This window comes from Passer domesticus, chromosome 6, assembly GCF_036417665.1.
Source record: "Passer domesticus isolate bPasDom1 chromosome 6, bPasDom1.hap1, whole genome shotgun sequence".
Classification (NCBI taxonomy): Eukaryota; Metazoa; Chordata; class Aves; order Passeriformes; family Passeridae; genus Passer; species Passer domesticus.
The window spans coordinates 57,872,966-57,888,388 of record NC_087479.1 but is presented as its reverse complement, the minus strand read 5'-3'; the positions used below and the strand labels follow the sequence as shown (position 1 = coordinate 57,888,388).

General features: G+C 41.7%; 1 protein-coding gene across 1 annotated transcript; it reads right to left on the bottom strand.

The window, feature by feature from the left end:
• Positions 1-5,587: 5,587 nt before the first annotated feature.
• Positions 5,588-15,045, bottom strand: LIN7C (lin-7 homolog C, crumbs cell polarity complex component). Its single transcript, XM_064426058.1, has 5 exons — positions 14,965-15,045; positions 9,902-10,020; positions 8,737-8,808; positions 8,182-8,391; positions 5,588-5,788 (listed from the first exon to the last, which is right to left on the bottom strand). Exons 1-5 carry the CDS (start codon positions 14,999-15,001, stop codon positions 5,633-5,635), a joined length of 594 nt encoding a protein of 197 aa, XP_064282128.1. The 5' UTR covers positions 15,002-15,045; the 3' UTR covers positions 5,588-5,632.
• Between the last annotated feature and the right edge of the window lie 378 nt (positions 15,046-15,423).

The following is a 15,423-nucleotide window of genomic DNA, read 5'->3' as shown; positions in this document are numbered from 1 at the left end:
GTGCATGGATTACCTAGATGATCCAGAGCAGAAAGCATTTTGCAGTTTGGCCTGATGACTGTATCCTTGCTCCATCATTCCAAAAGATGCCTCAGAAAGGCAGCGAGCTGGGCTGCCGGCAGAAATGAGATGTTGTACCACAGCTAAAAGAGAATGACTGCAGGCACCTTATTCCAACCTTCTGTAAATTGGATAGAGCAAAGCCAAAAGAGAGGACAGCTCAAAAAGTGTGTGTGTAGAGTTATTTTTGTTATTTTGTTCTTTTTTTGCTGGTGGAGTTTTTTCAGCCTAGATGTGTCAGGTCTTCTACTGTCTAGAGCTAACTCCGGAGTTTCTCCAGTACTATGTGTTCCCCTTGAACCAAGAGGGACATCACAATAGCATCATAACAAATTGATTTTATCTTGTCACTCTAACCCGGTCATCAGCTGAAATTAGGTAGCTGTACAGGAATTAAATAGCAATTTAGGACAAAATTGCTGAAAATTAAATTCGGGGTTTAGTCCAATATTCATGTCAGTCTGTATTCTAGCTAGAAAGGTTTTGTAATAAGAGACTTTAATTTGTATTTTGTAAATTTTAGAGGCACTCCACTGTAAGCAGACAGCACAAAACATCTCAGTCTTACTGTATGAAAGCAGAAGGAAGGCAGAAAGCATAAAATCCATTTCTCAGGCACCTTCCCCTGCTTCCTACCCCCAGCCAACCCAGGGCAGCAGTGGGCAGTCTGCTCATGGAATGGTTTGGGGTGGAAGGAACCAGTTCCAGCCCCTGCCACAAGCAGGGACACCTGCCCTGAGTGCACCTGGTGGCACTTCTCTTACCTGAGGGGCTCTCTCCAAGGGCAGAGGCACCTGCACAGCTGCAATGGGGAATGGATTTTTTTTTGAGAAGTGGGAAAGAAATTGTTAGCATGTCTCCGTGCAGACTTATTTTAAACCTCTGGTTACCAATAAAATGCCCAATTAACTCATCCCTGCCGCCAAATATCCCAAACAACTACACAATTAAAGCTAAAAAAGGTGAGGAATACAGAGCTTTAGTTTTATTTTATCCCTTGAAACCTAACTTCTCTACAGCAACAGGAAACAAGCTCCAAATTATTTCTAACTTAATTTTAAAGGGAAGCTATATAGGGGTTTTAAAACTATTAGAACTAGCAATCACCTTTATCCTGAGGCCCACTTCTGAACCTCACAGTTACAGCACACATCATGCAGAGCACCAACCCACACACAGTAACACCTGACCTCCTCTCTGCCCTTCTTGTCCTTCAGCCCCCCTGTGTGCCCTCTGCTCCCTGTGGGGTTGGGCAGCACCCCTGGGCACTCCATGGCTCCTCACCTTCAATAGCATTCACCTGTGCTGCACAGCTGCAGCCCATTAGGGACCAATTAGGGATCAATTAGGGATCAGCCCCACTCCCAATCACCAACTGTGTGCCTACAAGACTCTGTAGACTCGGGACAATTCCTCTGTAAAAGTGAACACTGCAGCCCAGACTTACCTCTGAAACCAGCTCCTCACCAAGCATTTCAGGAGACAAAGAATTACTCAAACTGCACCTTGTCCACCATTTCCCTGGAATTCCACTATTTACCTACCACCCTTTTCTTGTACCAATTCAATTCCAACTTTGCTTTTCGACTTAGCTCACTGTCATAAGACAGGACATGGTAAGTATTTGGTTGTTAAGTAAAACTGAGAATGTGTTATTTCCTATCCTCTGCATCAAGTGTTCATGTAACATTTCTCCATGTAGTTTCAATTCACAGTCCAGCCTACTTAAATTTGAAAACAAACAAACAAAAAAAAAACAACAAAACCCCAACTTGTTTTACATTCAAAGAATTTTCTGTGTTAATCTCAGTTCATAACTCCAGAAACACTTTACTGATAAGTTGTCCTTTGAAGAACTTACTGAATTTCTGTATCTCATTACTTAAGATACTTGATTCAATTAAAATATCTGACTCAGAATGAGATACTTGATTCAAACCTCTAAAAGGTAATATCTGACTCAGAATATTGTGCATCTTAAGAGTTTATGCAGCTGACTTGTCAAAAACACAAAAGATTCTAACTATTATAGATGCTTTATAGCACTCTTTCCCCAGCAAATCACCAAACAGTGGGTAGAAAAGGGATGATTCAGAAGCCACCAGGAGACAAACTTTAAATCACTGCTTCGTTTTTCTCTTTGGATGCCCACACACACCCAGGTGTTTATGTTATGCCCTAGAGACTATAAACAGCCAATTAAAGCAGTCTGGAACCTGGACTCCAAATGGAAAGGCAGAAGAAAAATACACAAACACAATGTTGTCAGACTGAATTTTTATTTTTCTCTTGATGAAACCCAAAGATCCTTCACAGTAGCAACAGATGCAGAAGTCACTTGCAGAAATGATAGCTCTTCTTAATATGTTGGCATATCCATGTATGAGAAGTGTGCAGGGACTGCAGATTAACACAGTACAGGCACTGCTCAGTAGTAACAGACATGAAGTTTCTTGGAGTATTTTAATTGACCCCCCCTTATTAATAAAGGGTTCTTCTAGCATCAAAGATGATTATTAATTAGTTGGATGTTATTGATTTTTTTGTTACTGCAATTTAAAAACATTTTATCAAACTCTACACATGCTATTTTATTTATATGCCCAGGTACACCTCTCCACATTTTTTAGGAGTCACCAAACCAGAACCAAATGCTACAATTCAGAATGAGAATGCTACTGCATTTAGCAGCTCTAGCTGCAGTGAAGTAAATATTTCATTAGAGTAACAAAACACACCTTGTTCAGTAATACAAAGGATACAGTTTGTAAAATGAACATTCCTATCTCGTATCCATACCTTTCTGTAATATATATATTTATATATGGCTCTAAAACATATCTCTACTAATTAACAATTAAATTAAAACACATCCACAATTGGTCTAACTAGTGATTTTGGTCTCAATACTTTAAACATTAGTTGTTCCATAAAAATATACAATTCAACAACATGGTTGTATCAGCAACATGAGGCCTTCTGAAAGAGGCCCATGACATAAAACCAACCATGCAATTCAGTGCTCAATGTCATCTAACTGATAAATATTTATACTGCATTTTCAAATTACCAGTATCTCCCAAATGTCTCTTTGCAGGCTTACCATGCTTACAAACATGCAGAAAGCAATCACATTTCTCACTTGCCCATAGCAACCCTTTTTTTTTCCAAATAGATCAACTGACAAAGCACAAGCTTCAAGCTGTCATTTTTAGATTACTAACTTTTTCCTTTCTTTCACATATTGCTTCATGTGAAATAAGACTAGGGATTAACCACATGGCAAGAACTGCACCTGTCAGTTTAAGCCTCTAAAAATCAAATTACTAACAGTCAATTAGGATGTACTCATAGCTGCCATACAAGTGAACTGATACCCAGTAGACAATGAAGTCAATTCTTCAAAAGGTGTCACTTAAAAACCCAAACCCAGAACCTAAACTACACAAGTACAGCATCAAACCTGGCAGATTCCAACAAGTCCAGAAATTTTCCAAATGGTACACACACACCATGCTACCATCCAGAACCCATGAGCTAAGACAGCACTTGCCCACAGAGATGTCCTTATTTAGCAGTTGTGAAGCTGTACTTCTGCAGTACAAACAAGAACCCCCCAAGGCAGAAGCAGCCAAAACCCCAGACAAGTTCACATGTCACAGTAACCTGGCATATAAGACTCAATAACAATCAGTAATTTAGGTACTAACAATTCCAGAACAAATACATTCAACATGGAAATAAGACTACAATAAAAGATACTAGAAAGACAAGAATGGCATGACAATTAGAGATGAAAAATTCTTTTACACAGCAGGAAGTCAGGGGAACATCTGGAATTCTTTTGCACTGCATTTAAATATCTTCTGTTTCTCAATATAAAAATACATCTAGAGAGTCAATCCAGAACTGCAAACAGCAATCATGTTATTCCCCATAACTGCTTTAAAATTAGTACAAAATAATGTAAATTACAGGAATGATTGTTGCAAATTTGTAAATGTTGGCTATTACAACATCACTATATAAGAACACCAACTGTAAATTATTTACAGGAGAGGTAATACAATTTCCAGAGTAGTGAATTATAATTTAGCAGAAGTGTAAAAACAATGTACTTACCAAAAACATTACAAAATCTGATATTGTTATCAGCTACACAGTAGATTGTGATTACATTTTGTAGTTGACATACAACATATTCTTAAGAAAAGTGCCAAAATACTGCTACATAAGAATCTTTTTTCTTTAAAAAAATCAGTTAGCAAAACCCCCAGCAGATCCTAAACTAAGTAATGTCAAAAAAAAAAAAGCAGGAAAAAAAAGGATGCTGATTGTACAAGTATGTCTTATTAAATGCCTTAGAAAAATCTGTAAATTCACTTTGTTGCTTAAAAGTCTGAAACGGGACTTACAAAAAAAAGCCAAGAGAAACATCACCACATATGCTTTCCCAGGGCATTTTAGGCCATTCTAAACCTACACATTCCTCCTGAACCGTGGAGCACAAGGAGCCTGCAGACATTCTGGAGCTGGCTGAGCTGCTGGGCATTGCTGTGATCAGTGGCCAAGCGTGCTGCTGGGTGCCAGTCACCACCAGTGCACCCAGGGCCCTGCTGGGACCACACTCCTGCACGTTTTTACTATCAACCCAAGAGCTGGCACACATCACTCTCAGCAAATCATTCAAAGGGACTCAGCAGGCTGGAGAAATGGGCAAACAAGTCACAAAGGTCAGCAAAGAGAAGTGCAAAGTCCTACATGGGGGAATAGCCCTGTCCACCAGCAGAGTGGGGACTGAGCAGCTGCAGAGCAGCTTGGCAGAGAACAGCAGCAAGCCATGAGCCACCACGGGCCCCTGCAGCAAAGAAACCAGGAGTCCCTGGCCTGCACTGAAAGAGCACTGCCAGCAAGCTGAGGGAGGGGACTCTTCACTCTGCTCAGTCCTCCTGAGACACAACTCGAGCGCTGGGTCCGGTTCTGGGCTCCCCAGTCCCACACAGAAATGGGCTCACACGAGTGAATCCACTTAAGGGCCACAGAGGTGGTTAAGTGGCTGGAGTATCTTACAGACAAGGAGAATTTGGGAGAGCTGGGATTGTCTCTCTCACCTGGAGAAGAGAAGGTTCAGGTGATCTCACCAGCCTGTGTCAATGCCTGAGAGGGAGGAGTGAAGAACAGCCTAACTCTTCCCAGTAAATCTAGTGATGGACAAGAGGAAGGGAGCACAAGTGGAAATAACAGAAGCTCTACTTCGACATAGGAATGGATCTTCGTAGTGTAAGGGAGAGCAAAACACTGGAACACACTGCCCAGACACCTTCTGGAGACATCACCCTTAGAGATGTTTAAAAACCCAGCTTGTCTCACTCCTGAGCAAGCTGCTCCAGCTGGCCCTCCTCTCAGCTGGGCAATGGGGCATGGGCTAGATCTAGTCCCTCCATCCTCAACTGTTCCACAACTTTACGAAAAGGACAGGGTCTTATGACAGGCATTGGATCAACTGAGTCACAAAGAAACTACAAAATGCAAAAGGAATATATATTTTCTCTTTAAGTTATTGCACACAGTGTTAATTTTGCTGCCTTCGTTTTGCTGATCTCATCTTTTCAAACCTGGACTCCATTTCTTCCAGGACTTTTGGTGTGTATCGCACAACTAATTTAACCTTCCCTTGAGCTGCCTTCAGCAGTTCCACTGCTTTCTCGTGGTGCTCACCTTCCACACTCTGTGAAGTACAAACCAGTGTTAGTAAAGACAAACTCAAGATTCATTTTTACATTCTTTGTACAATTCTATATAAGTATAAGCAATTATATTTATGTATTTATTTACATGTACCTTACTTTCAAGAACAATGTAATGCAATTTCAGGACTTATATTTAAACAAACCAAGTGAGGTGATGATAAAAATGCTCATTAGCATTAGCAAAAGAATAGTGCAAAAATATTTAGATTTATGCTAAACAATTAAATTCTGCAATGATAACTGTAGTCAATTATGAAATTACACTCAAAAATCAAAAGCTTTAGTAGAATACTTACTTAAAATTTACTATTACTTTTCTTCTTTTGCATGCATTTTAAATTCAGCAGTCACCCCCCATTTGCTTAATAAATTGGCACAGCCAACTGCAGGACAACTGCCTTCTTGGTGTTACCTTGCCTCACAAGAAGGCAGAACGATGCATGCTGGCTGCTTGCAATGGAGCAGCTAACATGCAGTGAGCTGCTTATCTAAGTGCTGCCCCACGTGCCTCTCAGTGAACCCACACCATTCCAGTTCACTTCCTCTAAACTGATTATCAATAGCCTAACCCAGCTCAGGGAGACAACAATAAAAATGCTTTCCTATACCAACTCTCAGAATTTCTTAGAATTACCTTAGATTCATCTCATTACAATTTTTAAGCAACGGTTCTCAAAAATGGCATCCAATACATTCCTGCACAGCATATATTTAATCTTTCTCCCAAACTTAGGAAACACAATGACAGGACTACTCCAAGCCTACCTCCCACTATTAGAAGCTAGAAGGCAGGTGATGCACCTGTTGATTGGAGGGTTTCCCCGTTACTATAAAGTTACTTACAGAAAGAAAAACAACAGTTAAAAAAACCCCAAGTTATTTCTCTTCTATCAGATTTAGACAACCACATACATCTGAATGTCTTCATTTTTGTTATTCAAGTGGATACGCAGGCTGTTCTGTTTAAAACTGGTAATAAAAGGTTTGTAAAGCTCTGTTTAATTCTATGAAAACACCTAAATTCTGGAGTATGCTTAAGATCTCCCGTCTGAAAAAGTGAACTTGTTTCTCAGTCATATTCCCTGCAGTCTTAGCAGTGGCATTTTCTTTTATTATTACTGGAGTATAAATTACAATCACAAGAAAATGCCTGTCATACATTATGGTGACAGGATTCCATCTGTAAATATCAGATGACAAGGATTTTTCTGACTCCATTAGCATTCTTAACAGCAATCTCTGCACTCCCTGTATTCTCACAAGGGCTGTATGTATTTACACATGTGCGTGCACACACAGCCACTGTTGGCTGTGCCAGCTGCCTGATGATCAGGGTCAGTTTTGGGTGGAGTGGTGGTTTTGCTGTCCATAAGTCTGTGGGTGATGAAGGACCCATGTGAGGACAGTCTGGCACCAGTTCCTCAATAGCAGAAGGCAAAGGCAAGCACAGTTGCACCACTACAGCTGATTTCCCTTATGCCTCTTGTAAAGGACAGCTGGACTCCCAGGTAACAGAGATTCGTGCCAGCCAGGAATCCTTGAGTACAGACACCCTGGATCTGCACCCAGTCACTATTCCTTTCAAGAGTCAAAACCCCCCAGAATCTAATTTGACCCTCAGTCTTAAAATAAAATTTGGTTAATAAGCATATTAATTTTAAGCCTGCATAGAGCCTCCCTGTAAATAAAAGCAAGTGTTTGGGAGATATTTACATGCATTTGACTCAAAGCTGTCTCAAGTCAAAGCCTGTCCATAACCTTTCCTTTCCAGCCTCTTTGTTTTACTTTTTATATTGTTAATTCTTCAGAAAAGGATACTTACTAAAAAAAAAAAAAAAAAAAAATCACATCAGCACTTCAGACACAATTCTTGAAATACAGTAAAAAGCTTGCTTCTGAAGCTCAGTATAGTGGAAGGAAAAAAATACCATACAAGGTAACACCACCTTGTAGTTCCATCTCATTACAGCTTTCATCATACAGTAGCATTTTTACTATGGGAAAAATGAGAATCTGGTCAGCCAAAAGTAACACAGCGTAATTTCCTACCTACCTTAGAAGGTGCAGAAAATTCCATTAGTAAAAATCTGCATCATGAAACTTCAATGAAAAAGGAAGGCAGTTTGTATTTTACAAAATTCTCTGACTACATTTATATAACCCCTCAGAATCTGAAATACTGATATAGATGGTACAGTTCCTTTTAGAGACAGATAACCAAAACAATCCTAAAGCCAAAATTTGGGAGGACAAAACCAAAGTGTTTTGCCAAGATGAGAAGACACAAGGAGCTTGTGCCCTGTGTTGTCTGTGCCCCCTCAAGTGGAAACAAGCAGCCACTGCTACATAAGAAGAGAAAAGCAGCTCCTACCACTCCGTTTACAGAAAGCAGCTGGTCTCCACGTTTCAGGCCTCCATGTCTGTCAGCTATACCTCCAGGGATAATTCGAGAGATGTAAATTGGAGAATTTTGTTCTTTGCCTCCCATAATGTTGAAGCCAAGACCTTCTTCTGTTTTGGGTAGTTCAACCACTCTGGGATGAGAATGGCCTTCACTAGCAGCAAACGCAGCTACCGTGGCCTGTGAGAAACAAGACTCATTTATAGGAAATTACAGTCCTGTTAGCTAGACACAGTGAGCAGGCTGAAAATGGATTTCATCTCAAAGTACTTACAGGCTAAGACAAATGAGACAATTAATTCCCTACATACCAACACACCAGCATGAAAAATTCATTACTCTAAGAATAAAACTGAAATGAAAGAAATTTAGAAGCCATGAGAGTCTTGTTATACCTTTTAATATCCTGTTAAGCTTATCCATTTTATCAGACATCTAGATAATAGCCTTCTGAACTTGACATAATCTTCTGCTTCTGAAGTAATGAACTAGTGTATTTTTTGCAAGTTGTGGTTTGGCTTTTACCTTTGCTGTTGCGTTAGCTCTGACTTCGGGGCTACTGCTGATGTCCACAGTCTCATACACATGTTCATACACCTTTAGAGACACAACAGTTTCAGTATGAGTACAACCGGTATTTCCCTGCTTAGGCAATGTAACAAAATATCAAGTGCAAGTCAAACTGTGTACAGTGAGAGCACACACCTCTTGTGTTACTCCCTGACTCACAACACCGACAGGCCGTCTGACACACTCTGAAGAAACAACCCTCTCAGTGTTTTTGCTGCTCAGCCTCAGCCTAAGGCTCCCCTCCTTGCACAGTGCTCAGACCTCACCAGGACTTTGGGAATGCTGATGGCTGGGCTGCCATGCCTCACTCCAGCTATTTTCTCCTGCTTGATTCCAGCTGGAACTGTTCAACACGGATGCACACAGAAACACTTCAGGGCAGCTCTTCAAGGCTTTGCTGACTACCCATCCCTCCCAAATTTTACTTCAACTTTAGCAACTAACTATCTAAAGAAAAAAAAAAGGATTGAAAACACAGAGACAATAAGAACACTAATGCTAAGGAGGGGCTTGCACTGCAGGCTAACCCACATCTCATCTCCCTGCCAACGATTTGTACTCGCTAAGCACCAAGTACAGTGTCCTCAATAGCATGAAAACATTAAGATGACACGTGTCTACAAACAGGTTTTTTAAAAATCTATCCAGCTGTTATCACCAATATTAACATAAGCAACAGCAATAGCAAGGCACATCCAACCACCTCAAAGTCTCCAAAACAATACCTAGGATGAAGATGATGTGGCACAAGACTCCACCTAAAGGTGGCGTGGATGTGGCTTAAAAAAACATTTGGAACTTTGTCTTACATGGGCAATTGGCACTTTGTCTGCTCTTATATACCAACTGGATGACATCCTGCTAGCTGCCAGTAAGGACAGACTCTCAAAATAACCTTTAAGAAGTGATTTGCTACCAAGCCATTATTTTGTACACCTAAGGTGTCCCAAATTATTTTATTTTGAAATTATTTAAAAATAAGGCTTGTCCTGTTAAGCTCTGTAAATTAAATGCTGCTTTATGAAGTTCAAAATCAGCTTAATGCAATGAGTACAAAAAGGAAAAAGTAAATCCTACTGGTCTTTAACTGAAGGTAACTGCTTGCATCAAGCTCACTTACCTCTCTCACAGCATTACAGAATTCACTCTGCAGAACCCTTTGCAATGCCTGTAGCTTTTGCGGTGGCACTTCTCCACTTCTCTGTAATTTTTCCAGCAATTCAATTGCTCTGCAGATGTCTATGAAAAAAATAAAGCACTAGTAATGAGGAATGCCTGAGGAATCTCAAGGTATCTTCGTTTTGCTTTTTTTTTTTAAATTAAGTTAATGGAGCAGTTTGTGTGTGTGCACTTGCATACACCTTAAAACCACTCTAAGTTTTGCTAGCCATAAAACTATGTCTTTACAAAATGCGACAATAAAACACCACTTCCAGCCTGTTATACATCAGCCACAACAAGAACCCTGTAACATATCTGGAGCTATCATGGACATATGCATATTGCAAAGACCATCCAATTTTTTGCCAAAGGACTGAAATATTGGTATGAGTATTAAAGTACTGGTAGTGCACACTTCATGATACTCTGTGATGGCATTTTGTTAACACCAGCTATAATATTATCAAATATGCTGTCTAACATGCCTTTTATAGTCAAAAATTAGTTCAGTAAGGTATTCTCAATACTGCCCATAAAAGAGAGCTGAAAATGATCTGGTCTATTTTTTTTCCCTCCTCAAATGCTTACAAAACCAGGAGAACTCCTTTTGATATTCTCAGCTGAGAGACATCTCTATAGTCTAGAATCCTGAACCCCAAACCTCTTTCAGTTCCTTGAAATTTGTTCCTAAGAGTTCACATTGTCCATTTTCTCATAAATGCTGCTCTGTGTAATGAACTCCATGGAGGATTTGACTCCAGACCAGAATGGCTCAAGAGAGGCACCAAATGCAACATGACATTCTCTTGGCAGCACAGAAAAGCAGAATACATTCACATCCCTCACTTGTACTTTCAAACTGTTACATCAAACTGAAACACAGAAGTCCTTGAACAGAACTAGAACAGCCTCTTAGAAAAGAAGACAGAAAGGATTACTTTCATTATCACAAAGACAAAAAAGCAGTGATTAAACTACTATATAAAATTATGCACAGATCATTTTAGAACAGGATGAAGTCTGGAACATTGCTAGTCCCAAAGACATGACTTCCTTTTTTCTGTAATTAACCTCTAGGTACTCATTTTTCATGTGACTGCACATCTACTCAATGGTGTCACAGCAGCACAGAGGACATGCAAAAGGCACAAACTTCTAAAACACGAGTGTAAAAAGAGTGCACTTCCATAACAGGATGAGCAGGCAGCAGGGTGCACGTTCTGAAATCAGGGTGAAGTGCACTGGCAGGACACAGCCCACAGCAGTGTTCTGTCCCCTCACAGGAATTATCAGACACCCTACAAACCTCCAGATCCAGACCAGGTCGTGCAGCTGACTGAACAAGGCATACCTGAACCACACAGACTGGTCATCCACACACTGGAAACAAACCCCTCGTGGGAAAACACTCAAGTACCACAGCCCCAAGACTCAAATTATTTCTGATGATAGTTAAAGTTTCCATGTGCCACGAGAACTTGGAGCTTTCTGGCAAGCATTTCCGAGATTTACAAGCATCAGCTATCTAGAGCAACACAGGATCAAAACCGAAATTATCTACTAATAATCCCATGTTCTACAGAAAACACATTTTTCACAGCTACTATTTGAAAAAACCTCCCACATTTAAAGCTTATTTCCCAATACATATTTTTTATTTCATTCAAAATCCAAAACAGCTGGTGAAATTAAAGACATTCTAGATGATGCAAAAGCACCAACATTCTTAGTAACCCCTGTGTTCAGCAACAGCAGTACTGATTAACGTAGCACTTCATTCACCAAGATCAACTTGAAGAGCTATGAGCAAATGGCAGCACTTCCAACCTGACAACACTCCACGTGTTAATGACAAATGTCTGGCAAATCTATCAACTACAACACCACTACCATTTTAATACTTGCAGATGTTTTCAGACAAATGATTGGCTACATGGAGCTGTAGTCTTTATGTGCATGTAACATTCTTGAACCTATGAACCACGTTAAGATGTAAGGTGTACAAACCTGTTATCAGTTTGATTAGGATTCTGCAAGAAACTGTAAATGGTGACAACAACGTACTGTTACAAGGAGTAGCTGTAGAAATGAAGACACCAGAATTCTGAGGGATAATTTCTCTTTTTCACCTTCATGTTTTGTCATTAAGTCAGACATGCTTCCTACCTGTATCTCTTTATGGACAAAACATTTAATGACACAGCACTTTTTACCCTAAGGTAAAATTGGTTTGTTTGGGAACCAGCCGTGTCTTTCATTAACTACAGACTAAGAACACACAATCAGCTTTTCAAAAAGTGATTAGGACACACTGAACTGGATTTATTTTAGATGAAACTAATGCAGAAGACACACTTGAATAAAAAAGTGTTTTCAGTTTGAAGGACCAAACTATTGCTATAGTTTTATTTCTATAAAGTCAGAGCAGTCAGACACAGCATGGAAGTCAGATCCTCAGTACTCAATAAATCATCTACCATACCAGAGCTCTTTACTCAGGTAGAATAGAGAAACACATCCCATCAGCAGGACACTTGGTTCCCAGCAGCTGTTTTGCTGTGTGTTATTGAGAGGATCCCATTACACCAGCATGGAAGCTCAGCTTTCTTCTACTGAACTGCACTGGGCACCAGTCAAAAGCTGAGTATTCCATCTCCCAGCAATACTGCCTTAGGAAATAAGAGTTGTGCTGGGAATAAGGGACAAAACACACGCCTCCTTTTCAAGAAAAGCTTGTAGACTACTGTGCTGAGGTAATTTGCTTCCTCCTGAATGACTAGCTGGAATATGATCAGCTGAAAGCTGTCTTCCTCACAATATGAGCACCATAGCTTAGCCAACTGTTCAGCACCAGAGACCAAAATGAATGTACACAAGTGATCCAACAATGCATTTCAACAAGGATCATGTAGATGTAACTCCAAAGATGGACAATTAAAACCCAAACCATAAAACTAACTGTAAAAAAGAATTCATGCATAATGGAAAACTTGCTTTTCTCTTCACCTTTTCTTCTTTTTTATACCAAACTGCCTGCTCTTCACAAATCATATTTTGGGATCACTAGACTGAAATCCTGAAAAAAAGAAACATTTAAACTAAAATAATGTGGGGGGGCAAAAGCCAGCAGGACAGCATGTGTGACCTAAACACAGAAAGAGAAAAAACACAGCATCCTCAGGGATATTCCTGATTAATCAACCTCCACTGATTATGTCCAAGCATTCTAGATGCTGAGCTGTGTGTACAGTTAGCACATCGCCACTAAAGTGTAACAAGAACTGAAACATTAACTGTGGTTTCATGCCTGCCCTCTGGTGACTTTGGGCAGCGGTGTTTCCACCCAGCTCAGAAGAGAAAAGACACAACAATTTCTAGTTGCCCTGGTGGTAAGCGTAAAGACTTAAAATCAGCCCATTTCTACAGGATTCTCCCTTTTCTTATGCTATATGCCAACGCCCTTAGGGACTTTCAAGCTAATTATGACTCATCATCAGGTTAAGTGCAGCGAACCCCACACAATCCACAGTTACCTAGGTCTGTAGATAAGGCTCTTGCTTTTGTGGGTCCATTACAAGGGGCTTTCTTTTTCTCCTTTTCCTAAAAAGACCAATATGCCTGAAGACCCAACAGCTCCTCTGTTTCACTGATCCCGAAGGAACTCTGCAGATTTGTTTGTTTTCAGGGACACAGCACAGTGCCAGGGTAATGAGGTGAAGGATGGGACCTGAGCCTTGAATCTGCAGACCTCCCAAGCACAACTAATCCACTGCTGAAGCAGCTGCCCTAATTAACCAGCTTTGGAGCAGAGAGGGGATGAGCTGCGTGAGGCAGAGACCTTACATAACTCACTATTTACAGGCCAACTCTCACATTCCAAGGGGTTCCCGGCTGGAATGGGAAGTAGGGCTAGCAAAAAAAGAGAAACTGAACTCTTCAGCAGGTAACACGGCAGTACCAGAAAAATTAAGTGGGTATGTACAGTGTGTTACACACCCACAAAAATACATCTAGCACCAAGAGCAAAAGGGGTGGTGCTAGTGGGAATGGTAGGGGGAAAAGTCAGAGCAATCACCTCTACTTCTCCTGTTTTCCTTTTCAAAAACATGATTTCTAATTATCAATAATCACTTCCCATGGGAATTTCATTTCCCAGTCCCTATTGTCCTAAATCCATACCAACAAAACAATCTGTATTGTAATAAAAACATCTGTGGGCCTTACACAGCACCAGATCATCACATTGAAGGGAATCTGGAATTCTTTCTTAAAAGCTGGGGATAAATCTCACAAACACTACACAAAAATACCCAGCGACATTCTATACTTTATCCGTTTTGTTCTTAATTTTAGTTACACACTGCACGTATTAACAACAAATTAAGACTACATACTAGAAAAATGGGGTGAAAACATGAATCTGAGAGCGTAACAGGAGACAATCATGAACAAGTGCAGCGGGACCCTTGCATGTGCCAGCCGTCTTCTGTGAAAGAAGTAAACTCTTATTCCTAACACACAGCCAACCAACGGAACTCGGAACTCTAAGAATTCTGCTGTGCTCAAGATGAAGTTTTCCCATGAGAGGAGCAGAAACCAAGAGACAGCAAGCTGAGTAAGAGCAGGCTGAAGCGTTACCAGCAGAGAAGGCAGAGCAGGCACAGCTACACAAGGCCCCAGGCGAGTGCCCCCATGGAAACTCAGCCGCAAACCGAAACGGAGAGAAACCTCCGCTGGCTGCACAGAGCAAAGCCCAACAGGTCGGCCCCACCGAAACGCTTCCAAGAGCCAGAAGCGGCGGCACCCGGTTCAAATCCGATCAGCCGTTCGAATCAGCCGCGGCTGCGCCCGGCGGAGAGCAGCGGCTCGGCTCCTGCGGCAGGCCGGGAGCGCGGCGCGGCACGGCACGGCACGGCCACTGCTGCCGCCGCCCCGCGGCCCCGGGCCGGGCCGCCCCAGGGGCTCCGCCGCCGCCGCCCGCCCGAGCAGAGAAGCGCCCGTGCGGGCCGCGGCCGCGCTCACCTCGCTCCAGCCGCACCGGCTCGCCCAGCGCCGCCATCTCGTCCTGCCCGGCCCGGCGGAAGTGACGCGGCGCGGCCGGAAGGGCGGCGGGGGCGGCCGCGGGTCCTGCCCGGCCCGCAGCTGTCTGCCTGCGTACCTGCGCATCGTTCCTCTGCTCTGCGCGGTGCCCGAATCCTGACGGGAATCCCAGTGGAAATTGTCCTTTCCGTTTTGTTCCCGGTCCTTCAGCGTGACCGAGGACACAACACCACGCTGCGAGGGCAGATCCGTCTGTGCACCCTGGAGAGGAGATATACATATATGTTAAATATATAAATAATGTTAAATAAACGTACACATACAGACTCACCTAGAGAGAAATGTTGACTACCCGGACTTCAGAAAGGTTTTTGACACTGTGGAAAAAACTGTCCACAAAGGAGACAGAAGTTCTGCAACTTCATTCAAACTCTATAGGTC

Excerpts from the sequence above, each read along its gene's own strand:
- LIN7C (XM_064426058.1), bottom strand. The coding sequence starts at position 15,001 with ATGGCGGCGCTGGGCGAGCCGGTGCGGCTGGAGCGAG. Across the intron at positions 10,021-14,964 it reads GCCGGTGCGGCTGGAGCGAG|ACATCTGCAGAGCAATTGAA; the intron begins GTGAGCGCGGCC and ends TTTTTTTCATAG. Across the intron at positions 8,809-9,901 it reads TCTGTAATGCTGTGAGAGAG|GTGTATGAACATGTGTATGA; the intron begins GTAAGTGAGCTT and ends GTGTCTCTAAAG.